Below are 18,096 nucleotides of genomic sequence, written 5' to 3' on the forward strand. Positions count from 1 at the left end.
TTCAGTTTTTGCACGAAACCATCCTGATCTGTGTTGCATATTGAAGAAGGGGTGTAGTCTAAAAGTCGTTCTGTATCTGCTTCCAAAAATGTCTTTGCGCCTTTTACTTCTTCCTCCTCTTCTTGCAGATACGCGCAGGATACACATTTTGTCATTTTGCTACTTTGATTATTTGGTACTTTTCCATGAAGTGACTCGACAAACCAGTAGATGCGCTAAAATTACTTCACCCCATTGAAATCTCTCTTGAAATGCCCAATGTCCACAGTCGCAGGTCTTCAACATAAACATTCTGCTTCAACTTTCTTGCTTCTGCAAAGCGAAGAAATAATTTTTAATACATCAGTTTCCTTTGTTCAGTCCAGCTCCATGGCTAAATGGTTAGCGTGCTGGCCTTTGATCACAGGGGTCCCGGGTTCGAATCCCAGCAGGGTCGGGAATTTTAATCATCATTGGTTCATTTCTCTGGCACGGGGGCTGAGTATGTGTATTGTCTTCATCATCGTTTCATCCTCATCACAACACACAGGTCACGTACGGGCGTCAAATCAAAAGACCTGCACCTGGCGAGCCGAACATGTCCTTGGACACTCTCAGCACTGAAAGCCATACGCCATTTCATTTCATTTTCCTGTGTTCAATGGGACTTACCGACATAGATTCTAATTTGTTCTTCCACAAGTACAGTTGTCGTTGTGACGTCACCATACAACAAATTGTGCGAGCAGTGATTAATGAAAGCCACTTCTTTCCCCTTTATTTAACTCTAAATAATGCTATTGGCTTTACGTCCCACTAACTACTTTTTCGATTTTCGGAGATGCAGAGGTGCCGGAATTTTGTCCTGCAGGAGTTCTTTTACGTGCCCCTAAATCTACCAACACGAGGCTGTCATATTTGAGTACCTTCAAATACCACTGGACTGAGCCAGGATCAAACCTGCCATGTTGAGGTCAGAAGGCCAGCGCCTCAACCGTCTGAGCCACTCAGCCCGGCATATTTAACTGTAAATTACAGCTTTCCTCCTTACACAGGATCTACAATGTGTTTAACTTTCCTCTGTGGACGGAAGCATAGCTTGAACTGGTAGATTTGTCAGGTGACTGTGGTGTCTTCACTGGATCGACAGGATTCATGCTCGGGGCTCAAACTCTGATCTGTAACACCTCTCATACCTGATAATGGTGTGCTGCCTTCTCTTTCAAAGGATCACTATTTATCTCCAGACACGACTCTGAGACAATATTTGCATCCATGGTATAATTTTCATTTAGTTTGATCACTCGTGTTGGCCCATTCCCCATTCTTCTGAAGCAATTTCACAGGAAGAAATCATTTTTCTTTTTTACGCAAATAACGTAATGCATACTGTAGAACATAGCCGCATTCATGACTACCCTCTCAAAGGAACATGTTTTAACTGCCTTGCACAGAAAGCTCAAGGTGACGCACTCGCTTCGGCTGGTCACCAGGGCTGTCCATGTCCAGCTATATGCTAATGCATACAATCTTATTAGACATTTCCATGTCAGTTTCAAGATCTTACAGCTCAAAATCTCTGAAAACTGTCCCCAAAAAAATCGCTAGTGGGATGTAAAATCAATAACATTATAAAACAGCTCGAAATGGCAGCTAAAATCTTTGCACACTGTGTTCTTATGGTCCACTCATACTCTCAGCAAAATCTCATTGCGCATTTCGATATGACCTTATTGATAGTTCCCTTGTCAGAAGGTATTTCATTCTCCTCACAAAGCCTGTAGACATGCTCTGTAATTATTGCCATGAAGAGTTTATAAAGCACAGGCAGGCAGGTGATGCAGACCGCATTTGGATGGGTCTATCAGTTTCCTGCTTTTCAGTAATAAGAATAAGCCCCCAATGAATAAATCTTCAGGTGCTTATTCGGGGAGGTACAAGATTTGTGTGAACACTTTGGCTATAGCACCATGTGAACTGTTCCTACCAGTTATTTTGTACTGAATCTGGCCCAGGTGTCTTCCTTGAAATGTTGCCTTAAATTCTTCTACCATAATATCAGTACCCCTCATTTCTGTTGCCTCCTTGATTGATTTTCATTCTGGTTTACTGTTTTTTTTTCAGATTACAATAGAATCTCTTCCGTTTCTTAAAAAATTCTCAGTTTTGATCCTTCCTCTTTGGATTTCTTTGCGTTGCCATGGATGGTTAGAATAAACAACTCATTTCTGACTATATTCATCAATCATTTCTGTCAACATGTCTTGTACAGTTCTTACATTCTCTCTATTGCATTATTCACACCATATTTTGCCCTTGTGTAGGTTACTGATTTCCTAGTCCTGCTACTGAGGAGTTATAAAAAAGAACTCTCACAGTGATATCCAAATACACGCCATCCACCAGGAGTTTAAACACACCTTTCTTTTCCTATGGCTGAAGAGTCTTGGCAAGGGAATAATTTAGAGAAGGTTTAAAATTTTGAAAAGTTTTAGAATGTCTATTACTAATCTTCACCGGGTGAGCCGGCCTTGCATTTAGGGGTGCGCTGCCATAAGCTTAAAAGAATACGAATCTTCATTACATAATTCATCACCATGGTTCATGGTGTGGGTTATGTGGTCACATCCTAGTTAGTGGACCATGGGCAACGGCTGTGTGGCCTAGTAACTGGTTCTGAGAGTTGGGATGCTAGTTGCTATGGAATGAGAGTGGGCATCTCAGACAAATTCCGAGTTACGGCCCTCCTTGTGCTCAGGCAGCTAGGACTATACAATCCACTGCTCATCCCTAACCCGTTAGAGGAGAGATCCTCGATTGGGCTGTGTGTATGTAAGGATAGCGTCTTGCTTCACCCACTGTGCATGGGGGACGAAGACTAATAATACACCCACAGTATCCCTTGCCTATTTTAAGAGGCGACTAAAAGAGGGTGATACCCCCTGTGGGTGGCAGTCGCTTATGAAGAATACACCCTCGGTATCCCCTGCCTGTCGTCGTATGGGCCAGTTTAAAGTGGCCCCAGAGGCTCTCAATTTGGGAGAGTGGGTTGGCGACCACAGGGCCTTTAGCTGAGTCCTAGCATTGCTTCCACTTACTTGTGCCAGGCTGCTGACTTTAATCTATCCTGTCCGACCTTCCTTGGTCAACTCTTGTTCTTTTCGTACCTCAACGGTATTACAGCATTCGAGGCCTAGGGAGTGTTTCATTTTCACGCCCTTCGTGGCTCTCATCTTTCTTTGTCCGGTACTTCATTTTTTGAATTATCGGGGGTCTTTTTAGCCCCTGTGGGTGGGGGATGCAAATGAAGAATAAACCCACATTATCCCCCATCTGTCGTAACAGGTGAATAAAAGGGGCGACCAAGGGGTGATACTTTTGGAACCATGAGACAATCTGTGATTAGTACCATTACGCGAAGAACACCGTGGATCGATTTTACTTGCGAGTAGTAGTAGTAGTAGTAGTAGTAGTAGTAGTAGTAGTAGTAGTAGTAGTAGTACATGTACCTGGTTGTGCTCACTCTTAGAGCAGTAATCACTACTACCCGAGGAACACATACCACTACTGCCTCCAACTGGGTCTGTGATTACAATAGTATCATCGGGGGAGGATTACTACTGTAGTAGTACCATTATATGAAGGACACCGTGGGTCTGTATTGCCTGTGGGTGGTGCCATAATGTGTGGTACACCGTGGGTCTACATGGCCTGTGATTAGTGCGTAGCACTATATGAGGAACATCATGGGTCTATGTTCCTTTTGAGTAGTACCCTTATGTGAGGAACACCATGGGTCTTTGTTGCCTGTGAGTAGTGCTGTTATGTGTGACATACCCTGGGTCTGTATTACTTATGATTAGTACCACCATGCAAGGAACACCATGATTCTTCGTTACCTGTGATTAGTACTACTGTAAGAGAAACATAATGCTTCTGCTTCTCCAGGGGCCGGTGACCTGGATTCTTTGGAACAACAAGCATCATCCCAAAAAATAAGACATTGTGAATTGGATCCACTGATTGTTTTGAATTCATGGTCATTGTTTCATCATCATTCTTTTTAGATTCTAGTCAGTGGATACATTTTGAAGTTTTAATTATTGGTTCATTTCATTGCACCCCTTTGAACAACAAACATCACTATCATCGTCATCATCATCTTGCTTCACAGAATTTTCACCAAGCATGCTCAGAATGTTTCGCGCAAGCCTCGGACCTATGGGGTTAATGGAGTCCTGCTCCCAATTGACACACGAGGGAATCCTTGAAAAAAACTTGGCGAACAAAATGGATTTTGATGGGGAGCTATCAGTATTAATGGGGCTTATGGAAGACAGAAAGTAGAACTGGCTGAGTCAGCAAAGAGGATGCATCTGGATGTGCTTGGAGTAAATATTAGTTGGGTATGGGTAAGAAGGAAGAGATAGGAGATTATAAAGTGTACTTGACGAATATTAAAAAGCGTTGGGCACAGTGTGGGTGAGGGTTATTCATTAGGAACACTATTGCACACAACATAATTTCTGTTAAGCATGTAAATGAACAACTGTTGTGGGTAGATGTGGTAGTTGGAGTAGTTAGGATGAGAATTGTCTCAGTGTATTCACCATTTGAGGGTGCAGATTGTAAGTGAACAAACTATCGGGCTATGCGAGGAGTAACATAACCACGATACCACATGTTGGTTTAAAAGAATGTTATATTGAACATCCAACATATCTGTACTCATACACTTCTCGAGCGCACATTCCACAACGGTACACATCCTACTACTTGTTACATATAGGCTAACATGTTGAGCTCAGTCAGCTCCGCCAACTACACACAAATAGCCACACAGCTGATCCATGGAGTCTACATACTCTCATGGAACAAATGCGTCATACAAAGAGTACACAGCCACAAAGTAAACACTATGAGGGAACATTGACCCTCTAAACAGATGAGGATAAAATTGGTAAGTTTTAGGAAACACTGAGTGACATCATCAGGGTCAACAGCAAGTACAGGAGGGCACTAATGGGCAATTTCAATGCGAGAGTTGGAAATAGAACAGAAGGATACGAAAGGGTGATTGGTAAATATGGCAAGGATATAGAAGTTAATAGGAATGGGAAGCGTTTGCTGGACTTCTCTGCTAGTATGAGCTTAGCAGTTATGAATACATTCTTCAAGCAGAGGAAAATTTGCCGCTACACATGGGAGGGTAGGGGCACCAGATCCATAAGACTATATCTTAACCGACTTTGAATTCAGGAAATCTGTTAGGAATATGTGGGTTTTTCAGGGATTTTTTGTTGATACAGACCACGGTATGATCTGTAGTGAATTAAGTATCTCTAGGCCTAGGATAGTGAAAGTGAAATCTGTCTAGAGATGAATAGGGATAGAAAATCTCTTGTACGAGGAAATTTGACAGAAGTACATAGATGTGATCAGTAAAAAGTTCCAAACAGTGGACAGTAAGCAGGTTCAGCATATAGAAAGAGAATGGGTGGCATACAGGGGTGCTGTAGTAAAAACAGCAAGGAATGCCTAGAAACAACTGTGTGTAAAGATGAGGAAAAAGCGAACATCATGGTGGAATGATGAAATGAGAGCAACTTGTAAATGTGAAAAGAAGGCATATCAGAAATGGTTCCAAACAAGGATTGATGCAGACAGGGAATTGTACGTAGATGAAAGAAAGAGAGGGAAACATATGGTTATTGAATCCAAAGAGAAGTCGTGGGAAGATTTTGGTAATAATCTGGAAAGGCTAGGTCAAGCAGCAGGGAAACCTTTTTGGACAGTAATAAAGAATCTTAGGAAGGAGGGGGGAAAAGGAAATGAATAGTGTTTTGTGTAAGTCAGGTGAACCCATAATAGATTCCAGGGAATCATTGGACAGAGGGAAGGAATATTCTGAAAATCTTATCAACATAAAATGAAATCTTACTGATTCCATCGCGAACAACCAAGCTCATGGGGAGAAGAACAATGATGTTTATGAAATTACTCTTCATGAATTGGAAAAGGTGGTAAATAAACTCCATTGCCGTAAAGCACCAGGAATAGGTGAATTTAGACCTGAAATGCTGAAATATAGTGGGAAGGTAGGGTTGAAATGGCTTCATAGGGTGATAAAATTTGCAAGGAATGTTAGTAAGATGCCTTCTGATTGGACAGAAGCTGCAATTGTACCTATCTATAAGCAAGGAGACACGAAGGATTACAACTACTATCAAGGCATCTCCAATTACCAGGCAAAGTGTTCACGGGCATCTTGGAGGGGAGGGTGTGATCCGTGGTTGAGAGGAAGTCGAATGATGACCAGTGTGGTTTCAGACCAAAAAGGGGCTGTGAGGATCAGATTTTCAGTATGCATCAGGTAATTGAAAAATGCTACAATAGGAATAGACAGTTTTATTTATGTTTTGTAGATCCAGAGAAGTCACGTGACAAGAGTACCGAGGGAAAAGATGTTCGCCGTACTGGGGGACTATGGGATTAAATGTAGATTATTAAAAGCTATTAAAGGCATTTACATTGATAATTGAGAGTTTATGGTAGAATGATTTCTTGGTTCAAGATATAGGGGTTAGACAAGGCTATAATCTTTCACCTTTGTTGTTCATAGTTTACATGGATTATCTGCTGAAAGGTATAAAGTGGCAGGGAGGGATTCAGTTGGGTGTAAATGTAGTAATCAGTCTAGCCCATGCTGACAATTTGGTCTTAATGGCAGATTGTGCCAAAAGCCTGCAGTCTAGTCCAATATCTTGCACTTGAAAATAGATGCAACGAGTCTTTGTCATTTTCTACCGCTTTTCCCACACCTGTGGGGTCGCAGGTGCGAACTGTCACACACATATGTGTGTGTGTGTGTGTGTTTGGCCCTGTTTTATGGCCGGATGTCCTTCCTGACACCAACCGTAATGCAGGGATGTAATCTCTATTGCGTGTGTCTGTGGTGGTTGGTAGTGTGTTGTGTGAATATGAAGAGGAAAGTGTTGGGACAAACACAAATACCCAGTCCCCAGGCCAGAAAAATTAATCAGAGGCTATTAAAATCCCCGACCTGGCCAGGAATCGAACTCGGGACCCTCTGAACCAAATGCCTCCACGCTGACCACTCAGCCAATGAGTCGGACAAAATAGACGCAATGAGTATGATATGAAAATTAGCCTTTCCAAGACTAAATTGATGTCAGTAGGTAAGAAATCCAAGAGAACTGTATGTCCAATTGGGGATACAAAGCTAGAACAGGTAGATAATTTCAAGTATTTAGGATTTGTGTTCTCCCAGGATAGTAGTATATTGTGAGATTGAATCAACGTGCAGTAAAGCTAATGCAGTGAATATGCGGTTGCAGTCAGCAGTATTTCTGTAAGAAGAAAGTAGGCTCCCAAACAAAATTACATCGGTTTGTTTTCAGACCAACTTTGCTTTACGGGTGTGATAGCAGGGTGGACTCGGATATCATATTCATAAGTTAGAAGTAACAGGCATGAAAGTAGCGAAAATGATTGCTGGTACAAGCAGGTGGAAACAATGTCAGGAAGGTACTTGGAAGGAGGAGATAAAGAAAGGAGAAGAAGTTGAGAATGAACTCTATGGATAAAGCTGTACGCACACACCAGCCTCCCTGGTGTGATGTGAGGAGAATGGAGAAGGATAGGTTACCTAGGAGAATTATGTATTTTGTTATGGAGGGTAAGAGAAGTAGGGGGAGACCAAGACGACAATTGTTAGACTCGGTTTGTAACGGTTTAAAGATAAGAGGTATAGAACTAAACGAGGCTTCAGTACTATTCACAAATAGAGAATTTTGGTGGCATTTAATAAATTCACAGAGGCTTGCAGACTGAACGGTGAAAGGCATAACAGTCTATAATGAAGATGTATGTAAGTACAGTAATTCATCACCATCACCATTAAGTTTATTCAAATCCAAACATGAGTAAGTTATCAAAAATGGCTTTCACGACCGCAGGTCTTACAATCACAGGAATAGAACCAGCTTTTGGGTGGTTAGGCCATGTGCATTTTGCAGAGTTTTGCCCAGACGTGCCATTTGGGCTCATCAGCTGGATTGGCACGCCCCTCCAGGACTCTGCTTAGCAGTGGCAGACCAAGCGCATGGTCCCGCCGTGTAAGCAAATAGGGATTGCTAACCTGCTAAAGGAGAAGTGAATTCTCTGTTTCCAAAAAATATTATTCCCCATGAGTAAGTTCATCACAAATATAAGGAAAAGTATAATCAAAATCTTCCAGGCTATTCTGCCGTGGTCCTCCTCTCATTCCTGCCAGGCGTTTCGACTACTGCTGTGGTATATAAATTGTAAAAGTATCTTATAAACAATTACAGGACATGTTTCTACCGCATTAGGCCATCTTCAACTGTTTACAATAAACTTAAAATTGTTGTTACCACAAAGTCACACACACAAAATGCTGTCAGTTGTATACACTATTTTATTTTCAAATTATATATACATATTCTACACACTTGCACTAATGAACTGACATCTTGAACACTTGACTTCTGTGCTCTTAAACAGAACACTGTTTATAAGAATAAGAATGCCACAATAACATGTCAACATACTACCAATCACAACTTGAATTCACATACTCTATTAACGACTTGCACTCACAACTCTTGTTAACTCTACGCAACCCTCAAGACTGCCTCTTCTTATACATTGCCTGGCCAGGCTTCTAGAAGAACATGGTACAACATGTTTTCTCGTAATTTCGAGAGTCTCCAATAACCTACTTACAATGAATGGATTTTTCTATAACTCTCTAGTGCCAAAGATATGTTGTTATGGACTATAACTGTGTGTTGCACAATATTGCATTGGATTTATACATCATATATATGGGTAATAATAAATTATATACCATTAATTATGTGTTCTTACATTAAATTAACTCATATTAATATACATACAGCAGATGGTTCATGACATAACCTCACATATAATATGATCACGATTCATACCAAATGAGGTCTGTTTATAACTACGTAAATAATAATAATACTAATACTAATAGATGTAAACAACTTTATAGCTACACCTCACAACTCATATTAATAATAATAATAATAATAATAATATTAATAATAATAATAATAATCAACAACATCAAGCTCGATATTTCCATTATTTACCCTTGGGTTAGAGAATTGTTTCCTACCGAGCTCGATTGCTGCAGTCGTTTAAATGTGGCCAGTATCCAGTATTCGGGTGATTCTTTGAAGTTTTTGGAGTGCGCATGCAAAGTTTCCGCTTCTTCCGACAGATAGCATACTTGCAGCAATGGTTCAACGTGGCATCTGTAAGTGATGTATGTTATAAGCAGCGTATAGTCACTCAATTTCTCACTGCGGAGCAAGAAACTGTTGGGAACATTCAGGAACATTTATGTGCAGTAAATGGAGCATCAGCAGTTGACAGAAGTACCATTAGTCGCTGGGCACAGAGGTTGAGACTATCTGAAAGTGGTTTGCCAGAGTTCCAAGATTTGCAGTGGTCAGGGAGGCCACCCACGGCTGTCACACCTGACAATATGCGGCGTGCTGATGTGCTCATTCGCGAGGACCGACGCAGAACGGCTCGGCATTTGGCGCGGGAGCTGTCAATCAACAAAGGAATTGTAGGTGTAATCACCAGTGCTCTTAATTACACTAAAAAGGTGTTCATGATGAGTTCTGCAACATTCAACATTAAAAACTTCATACCGAGGAACACAGAAATAAATAAAAATAAAAAACATTTCTTCTGAGTTGCTGCCATGTTTTGAAGCTGAGAGGGAAGCCTTCTTGCTCTAGATTGTGATGGGTGATGCACCTAGGTTCACCAGAAGAAGAAAAATGTGTCATGTGTGGTACTGCACCACTGCATGGAAATACCGTAATTTTCCACGACAGCACAATACTGCATTCAGCATTTGGTATACGAGAACTATTCAAGTGCTGGATTTAGAAAATACTGGAACACCCACCATACTCCCCATCTCCATGTGATTTCGATTAAAGCCAAAGTCAAGGAACTTTTGTGCAGGAGATAGTTTTGGACTCAAGAAGACATTGCCTGTGCTATGAAGCACTAGATGTCATTATGGATGTGGTATCCGACTTTTTCCAAATTGGTGAGTTTGTTTTGCATGCTTTGGGGACTTCTTTGGCTCATGTGCTCTTCTTTTGGTTCTCTAAGGCTGATGTATGTTTTCTGAATAATAATAATAATAATAATAATAATAATAATAATAATAATAATAATAATAATAATACATATTGCGTGAGGCTGTCATTTATGAAAGTTTACTTGCTTTTCTGTCCTACACCTGTTACACATAACCTGCACTTTTCAAACATTCCACAGAACGTTACATGCTCCCTTCCATTTTTATATTTATATATTTCATGCCAGACATGCATATTCACAAGAAATAAACAGTTGTCAGACATTACGCCCCCATCCCTTGTATAAACCATCTTAGTCATGAATTATTGCAGCTAGTTAATTTGTAGAATTGATAACTATTTATTGAAATCTGAACCATGTGATTAAATGGGATCTGGCTCCTTGGTTAAATGTTCAGCTTCAAGGCCTTTGGTTTATAGGATCCCAGGTTTGATTCCCGCCTGGTTTGGGTATTTTAACTGCATTCGGTTAATTCCATTGAGTTGGGGATTGGGTGCTTGTGTTTGTCCCAGTACACCCAACTTCATACACAAACAACACTACATGCTACCACAGAATATCGTTCTACATTGCGATTTTATTTGACGTAAATAAATATCACACGAGAACACATTCACTTCCTTATACAAATTACTTTATTTACACTGTACGTCACAACACACAATTATACACAGTAGCAAATGACACTATATACACACCGGGCGAGTTGGCCGTGCGCGTAGAGGCGCGCGGCTGTGAGCTTGCATCCGGGAGATAGTAGATTCGAATCCCACTATCGGCAGCCCTGAAGATGGTTTTCCGTGGTTTCCCATTTTCACACCAGGCAAATGCTGGGGCTGTACCTTAATTCAGGCCACGGCCGCTTCCTTCCAACTCCTAGGCCTTTCCTATCCCATCGTCGCCATAAGACCTATCTGTGTCGGTGCGACGTAAAGCCCCTAGCAAAGAAACTATATACACACTCAATAGCCGAGTACCCCGAAGTCGATTCTGACAAGTGCAGATATCAACAACACTGACGCGCGGACTATAACATACTCTCTCTTGAATCTGCCACCTGACTCACTTGAGTCCAGTACTCAGACTCCACCTCGGAGCCCAACAGTCACTCCCAGACCATCACTTGCCTGAGTCCCAAGAACCAAGATCTGTGAACTTAGAACTGCCTTCACTGACTGACAGCTCAATATTTATACTACTCGACCAACCATCTAGAATGATAGACTTCTGGAAGAGTTCTTACAACACTCTAATGAAACACACTTGAACGATTGTTTCCTATTTAATAACACACATGGAAATATCTACAACATTCGTAATGTCTCTACATGTATCTGGATAATAAAACCTTACTGTAAGTTTCCAGAACCCTTCAGATATACCAAATATAGTACAATAAGTCTAATATACGAACATTATGGAATTTTCTACAGCTTTCGACTCTATAGATTTTTAGGTTATACAATACGTATTTGAGGTTATACAATTTTATACTACATATTTACATAGAAACCATATATTAGTCATGTTTAACACTTAATACAAGATAATTTAGCATTAAATAAACTATAATTAAAATGTATTGAACATAATAATTGAAGGTTTTACGTCAGTTACAATGTTGTACCTACGACAAGAACTCACAGTAATGAATACATCCCTCCACATAGGGTTGGCACGAGAAAGGGCATGTGGCCCTAAAACAAGGCCAAGTCCACAAGTATGACAGTTCGTACCAGCGACCCCAGTTGAGAGTGGGAAAAAGTGGCAAAAGAAAATGATACTCCTTTGTTAACTTTTCAGTTTATAAAATAATGTAGTCTAAAAGAAAAAGAATGGCTGTGAAATTATGAAATTGCCAGGATATATCTTTTGATTGGTTGTATTTTAGTTTTTAGTGATACTGCAAAGTGAGGAAGAAATAGCACCTGGATTCCGGCGTTGGACGAACCAAAGTTCTTCTGTCATGAATTATAGCAAGCACCACGAGATGTCCTTCTCTATGAAACGTTCTCAACTCATCCTACCCATTCCGATGTATATAACTCCAGCATTTGAAACTGAACTTGGTAAGAGTTTCACTATGATTTGTAGTTTATAGCAAGTATTATCATCACCTTGTTGAGCTTATTTTCTAATCCAGCTTTGTTGACATTGTTCATAGTAGAGCTAAGTGAAAATAACAATTCACAGGAAATTCATCCTGTGCTGATTTATCCCTTACCTTTTGTATTCTTAAAATTCTGGTCCTTCTGTTGTCTTCTAGATTTGTCTGGACTATTTTTTTAACACTTCATGGTCATATGTACTAGATTTATGTGGCCAACTAAAAGAAAAATGGACAGTATTGTATCCTTATTTTGTTCTGGAGATTATTAATCAATCAATAAATTAATTAATTAATTAATTAATTAATTAATCAGCCATTATGCTCTGTGTTGAAGACAGTCACCCAGATGGCAGATTCTCTGTCAGTTTTTTACTTAGTCTATTCTTAAAAGATATCAAAGAATTGAAATTCATCAAACCAATCCTTTCATAAATTATTCCATTCCCTTATTCCTCTTCATATACATGAATATTTGCTCCAATTTGTGTTCTTAAATCCACCTTCCTGTTTATAAAATATGATCCTCCTTCCTTCAAAAGCTCCACTCAAGTCTGTTCATCTACTAATGTGATTCCATCCCATCTCTTTACTGGCAGCTCATCTCCTTACTTAATGTCTTCCCAAAGTTTGTAACACATTCGTTCCCTTTGGATTTCCATAGGGAACCTGAAATATTTGTCATGAATTAATAAATTACATAATTCCAATATAAATGCTCAATTATTGGAAATGATAAATTTTCCAGATAAATAATTCTTGGTTAACAGTATTTTGCTCCAGTGTGCCAATTTGGGCTCATCAGTTTGTAACTAGAACATCTAGCCCTAAGAGGGACAGGTTGGAAAGAAGTAGTGTTAGGAATTGTTGTGGAAATTGAATCTAGTGGAGAAGTCAGCTAATTATAACATGATGGCCACGACCGCTACCTTCCAACTCCTAGGCCATTCCTATACCATCATCGCCATAAGACCTATCTGTGTTGGTAAAGCCACTAGCAAAAAATAAAAATAAACATAAAGCTGAAAATTACAGGCCAGTCTGTTTGACATGTTACTTGTAAGCTTTGGGAAGGCATTATTTCTGATTATATTTTACATGCTGATAAAATTAATAACTGGTCCGATAGAAGGCAGTTTAGGTTTAAAAAAGGTTATTCCACAGAAGCTCAATTTGTAGGATCCTAACAAGATATAGCAGATATTTTAGATTCAGGAGGTCAAATGTACTGTATCGTAATTGGCCCAACTAAAGCATTTGATTGGGTAGATCATGGGAGACTACTGACAACCTGAGAAATTATATAACGGATGCTGAAATATTCTCACGGAACTGGCATGTGTATCGTAGGGATAGGGTAGGAATGGTATGAGGGGGAGTATTCATTCTGCTAAAAGAAGAATTTGTAAGCTACAAAAATGTTAAATACCGCTGATTGTTTCTTGTGATTGTTTCGTGTGTATGATGACGTATGATAGGTTGTGTGATGGTGGTTATTACTATTATTATGTAATGTACATAATATTTAGCTTCTTACTAATGTACATAGATCACTTTTATGGCCATACTAATATTTCATTTACTTTATTACTTATTGTGTTCTCTCTATGCATTGCTTATTTTTTCCGCTCGTATGTTACTTTTCAATTATGACTTTGTCTCTTTCTTATTATCTTTATGCTCCAAATATTATTCTATTTTGTTTGCTGAACTGTGCTTTCTTTCTTCATTATATGAGTCCAAATATCTAATTTTTAGCTTATCTTTGATTTTATGATACAATAGTACATTTCTTTTATATATGTATTATCTGTAAATTAATTATGTGGTATGAGGTAGCAGGTAGGGACCCTCTTCAGAGGTAGCCCTGCCCAGGGATTGGCGCCCTTGCTTGTGTGTGTCCCAGAGCACACTGATCCGGTGTGTAGCATCTGCTAAGGGTCCCAGCTCAGGGTTACGAGTGAAGCCCTCAGCGGAATCTACAGCAGAGAAGATGGACTTAGAATGGGGGAGATTGTGGAAGAGGCAGCCCAGTACTCAGGAAATAATATGAGTACGCTTGGCATCAGCAGCATGTTTCCCATGTCAGGGGCGGCTGCAAGGGCGTCTGTTCCCCATGTAAGGGGCGGTCTAAATAATTGCTGGCATTAGCTCTAAAATGCCTTTGGGAGTAGTGACCCCATTGTAATCAACGCTCCTGAATAAGATTCGGAGTGGCCAACTCTGAAGGCGTTTAGTCTTCACGCCTAGTAAATTTCTTTACTAGTTCGCATACGATGATAAACTATTTATTATTTATAAGCTTCATTTTCCGTATTGATTGGATTCGATTTATAGACAAGAAAAGTGTTCCACCGATCAATACTTCTTTATTGTGAATGATTACACTAGAACCGGTTTCGGCCTATCATGGCCATCATCAGCTAGTACATAACATTTATAGTCATTAGACAAAATTAAAAAGATGTTACGTTAGATCATCCGGATGTCTAATGAAGAATGGAAGTAAAATATATTGCAGTATTGTTATGTTAAAATATTTGTGATTAAAGGTGGTGGTGATGGTTACAATAAACTAAAACCTATTTAGTGCACATGGATACGAGTACATTAAATTTAATTTAATAACTGCGTCAAAAAGGATGTTGGTTTTTTCTATAATTTCATTCAAGTTAAAATTTGGATTGACGTATTGGTCTAGGTTTATGTAAAATTCTTCCATGATACTGAGCAACATCCTTTTTGACGCAGTTATTCCCCTCCTAAAAAGTAATTATCTAAAAAGAGTGAAGAAACAACATCCGATACATACAAAAGAACCGCCCAAAGACACTTCCCACTCTAATCCCACTCCCCCAACAGCCGCTCCTCCTACCCCTCCTAACTTCCCCTCTACAGCTGCGAGCAGCAGCCACAGACTAACACGTAACAGAACTTGATGTGCCGCCGTGCAACGCACATAGTGTCAACACCCAGAGTAAGTACATTACACACAACTTTACTCTCTATAAATCCATCAAACGCCGTTTCTTATACATTTCATTTCTATTTACAGATATCACAGCCTACAACATATAGAAAGAAGCCCACACGCTATCATTTAAGACATTAAAAAATGTAAACCATTTGACACTTGACGTCACAAACCAAACAAATTTTTATACTTACAGTATGCATTACTATTAACTCAGCATTTAGTATATACTATGAATATAGTACATATACAATGCATCGAACTGATCATTAAACTACGACCTATTTCCTCATAGAAAGTATCCAGTTCACTTCAAGATACACATACTACCAACTGAAGGACATCTTGAAATAAGCAACATAATCACCAGAAGAATAAAATTTTGAAATGTTTTAAATAATTAATTATAAGATTTAACGTAAAATAGTGATCACTTTAAGAACATTAGTGCATACACAATAGTACAAATCTCAATTTACGTTTATCAAATCAACAAGAACATTATAAGGACTTGTCTTTTACATTACGTAATCTTTTTATAATTGAAGAAGAAAGGACTCCTTTTACCATTTTAACATATAATTTATTTTAAACGACCTGTCAAATTGGTCAATTTTCATGTATGTACAACACCTTCTTATGTGATGTTTTAATAACTATATTTGTATATGACAGCTGAGGATGACCCTCGAGGGGCCGAAACCGGTACTGTGATTACTGTAACTAATAGTATATAAATAAATGTATTGATAAGGTGGAGGCTTCATTATTATTCTTATGTTGTAGCTACAATCAGTACGGAAATGAAGCTTATAGATTATGACTGCCCCAGTTTTCACCTGATGTCCAGTAACTGCTGCGTTAATTGATTGGTGACATCGCTAATTTGGGAATTGATCTGCAAAACTTTATCATCTATGGTTGAAATTTGTTATTCTAGGCACTGTTCTACTTTGTAAACCTGTGTGTACACTTGAGATATTTGTCTGGTTAAAACTGTATTAGCATTAGAAATCTTGTCACCTACCTTCGAAATTTGTTCAGAAATCTATTCTGTTAAGGCGGAGTTAACTTTTGTAATTTCGTCCGAAATTTTGTCATTTACTTTTAAAATGTTGTCAGAAATCTGTCCCGTTAAGGTGGAATTAACTTGTGAAACCTGTTCTGTTACTGTGGAATTGTCTGTACCATGCTCATTATGTTAGAACACATTGTGGTCATACTTACTTCCAATGACAGGTCAGATTGTTCGCCACCTCGATAAAAAGACGTTTCGGGATCTTCACCATTTTTAATGAGGTCTTCTTGTAGCCGTGTCTTCAATGTTCTCTTACTGCCATTCATCGGAAGATTTCGTTTTGCGGGTTCGTCTTGAAGTTGTTTTACAAGCATATTTTCCAGTATCACTTTCATATTTTTTTCTGATTTCCACTTACCCTCTTATTCACTACCGAAAATTATTCTCACGTCCTGTCACATGGTCGCCACTTATCGTAATCACAAAGAAGCACACATGAAATGTTGTCAGTTGTGTACACTGTTTTATTTACAAATGACATACACATCATACACATATATTAATGAACCACCATCTTGAACTCGAATGCCACATTAGGATATCAACCCACTAACAACTCAACTTCCGGGTGAGTTGACCGTGAGGTTAGGGGCGCGCAGCTGTGAGCTCGCATCCGGGAGGTAGTGGGTTCGAGCCCCACTGTCGGCAGCCCTCAACATCGTTTTCAGTGGTTTCCCATTTTCACACCGGGCAAATGCTAGGGCTGTACCTTAAGGCCATGGCCGCTTCCGTCTCACTCCTAGGCCTTTCCTATCCCAACGCCGCCATAAGACCAGTCTGTGTCGGTGCGATGTAAAGCAGATTGTTTTAAAAAGAACTCAACTCCCAAGATGGACCTTTACATACCTTGCCTAGCCAGGCTTCTAGAAGAGTATGACACAACATGCTTTCTCGTATCTTCTAGAGTCTCCGGTAACCTATGTACAAATGGATAGAACATTCTGTAAAACTCGATTGACAAAGGTGCATTGTTCTAGACTATTCTCTGTGTTGTACAACATTATATTTACAGGTAATAATAAATGATATACTATTAATTACATGTTCTTACATTAAATATAGTCTTATTAATATACACACGGCAGAAGTATCGTGACATAACCTCACATGTTTTGTTACACAAGACAGATCATACAACACAAAAATAATAGATGTTATGACCACAATTTATACCAGCTAAAGTCCATACTGACAACTTGTCGTATATAATAATAATAATAATAATAATAATAATAATAATAATAATAATAATAATAAGCAGATCAACCAGCTTCAAACACAAGCTGCAAAGGAGGGCCTCCAAATCTCCTTTGAGAAAACGAAATTCATTACAAACATCAAACTGGCGCCAAGTGAGCTAGAAGGGACTCACGGAAAAGTCAAGCGAGTTGAAAAATTTAAGTATCTTGGTGAATGGATAGAACCTAACTTGTCCGAAAAAGAAGCCTTTTCTTCACGCATGAATAAAATGGAAATGGCTTACCATCTAACTAAAAATGTCTATAACAAAAGATCTATATCTCTGAATGCAAAAATCAGACACTATTGCACTGTTATCCGGCGAGAGGCTCTATATTCTGCGGAATGTCTCGCCATGAACAAAAAAGGCATGATGGAGAAATTGGAGGCCAAGGAAAGAAAGATTTTGAGAAAAATCTTGGGTCCAGTCAAAGACAACGGCGAGTTTAGGAGACGGCACAACCAGGAGTTGTACTCGCATGTGGAGAAAATAACTGATGTGATGCGAAAAAGGATTAC

General features: G+C 39.3%; 1 protein-coding gene across 4 annotated transcripts in view; it reads left to right on the forward strand.

Annotated features, from left to right (window-relative positions):
* Nucleotides 1-18,096, forward strand: part of LOC136863930 (RAB6A-GEF complex partner protein 2) — a 457,043-nt gene that overhangs the window by 219,057 nt on the left and 219,890 nt on the right. For all 4 annotated transcript variants that reach the window (XM_067140369.2, XM_067140370.2, XM_067140367.2 and 1 more), the window contains one exon: nt 12,071-12,248. In XM_067140369.2, the coding sequence (XP_066996470.1) occupies nt 12,071-12,248 (178 nt within the window). The remainder of the gene's footprint in view (nt 1-12,070; nt 12,249-18,096) is intronic.

The sequence above is a fragment of the Anabrus simplex genome, chromosome 2 (assembly GCF_040414725.1).
Source record: "Anabrus simplex isolate iqAnaSimp1 chromosome 2, ASM4041472v1, whole genome shotgun sequence".
Classification (NCBI taxonomy): Eukaryota; Metazoa; Arthropoda; class Insecta; order Orthoptera; family Tettigoniidae; genus Anabrus; species Anabrus simplex.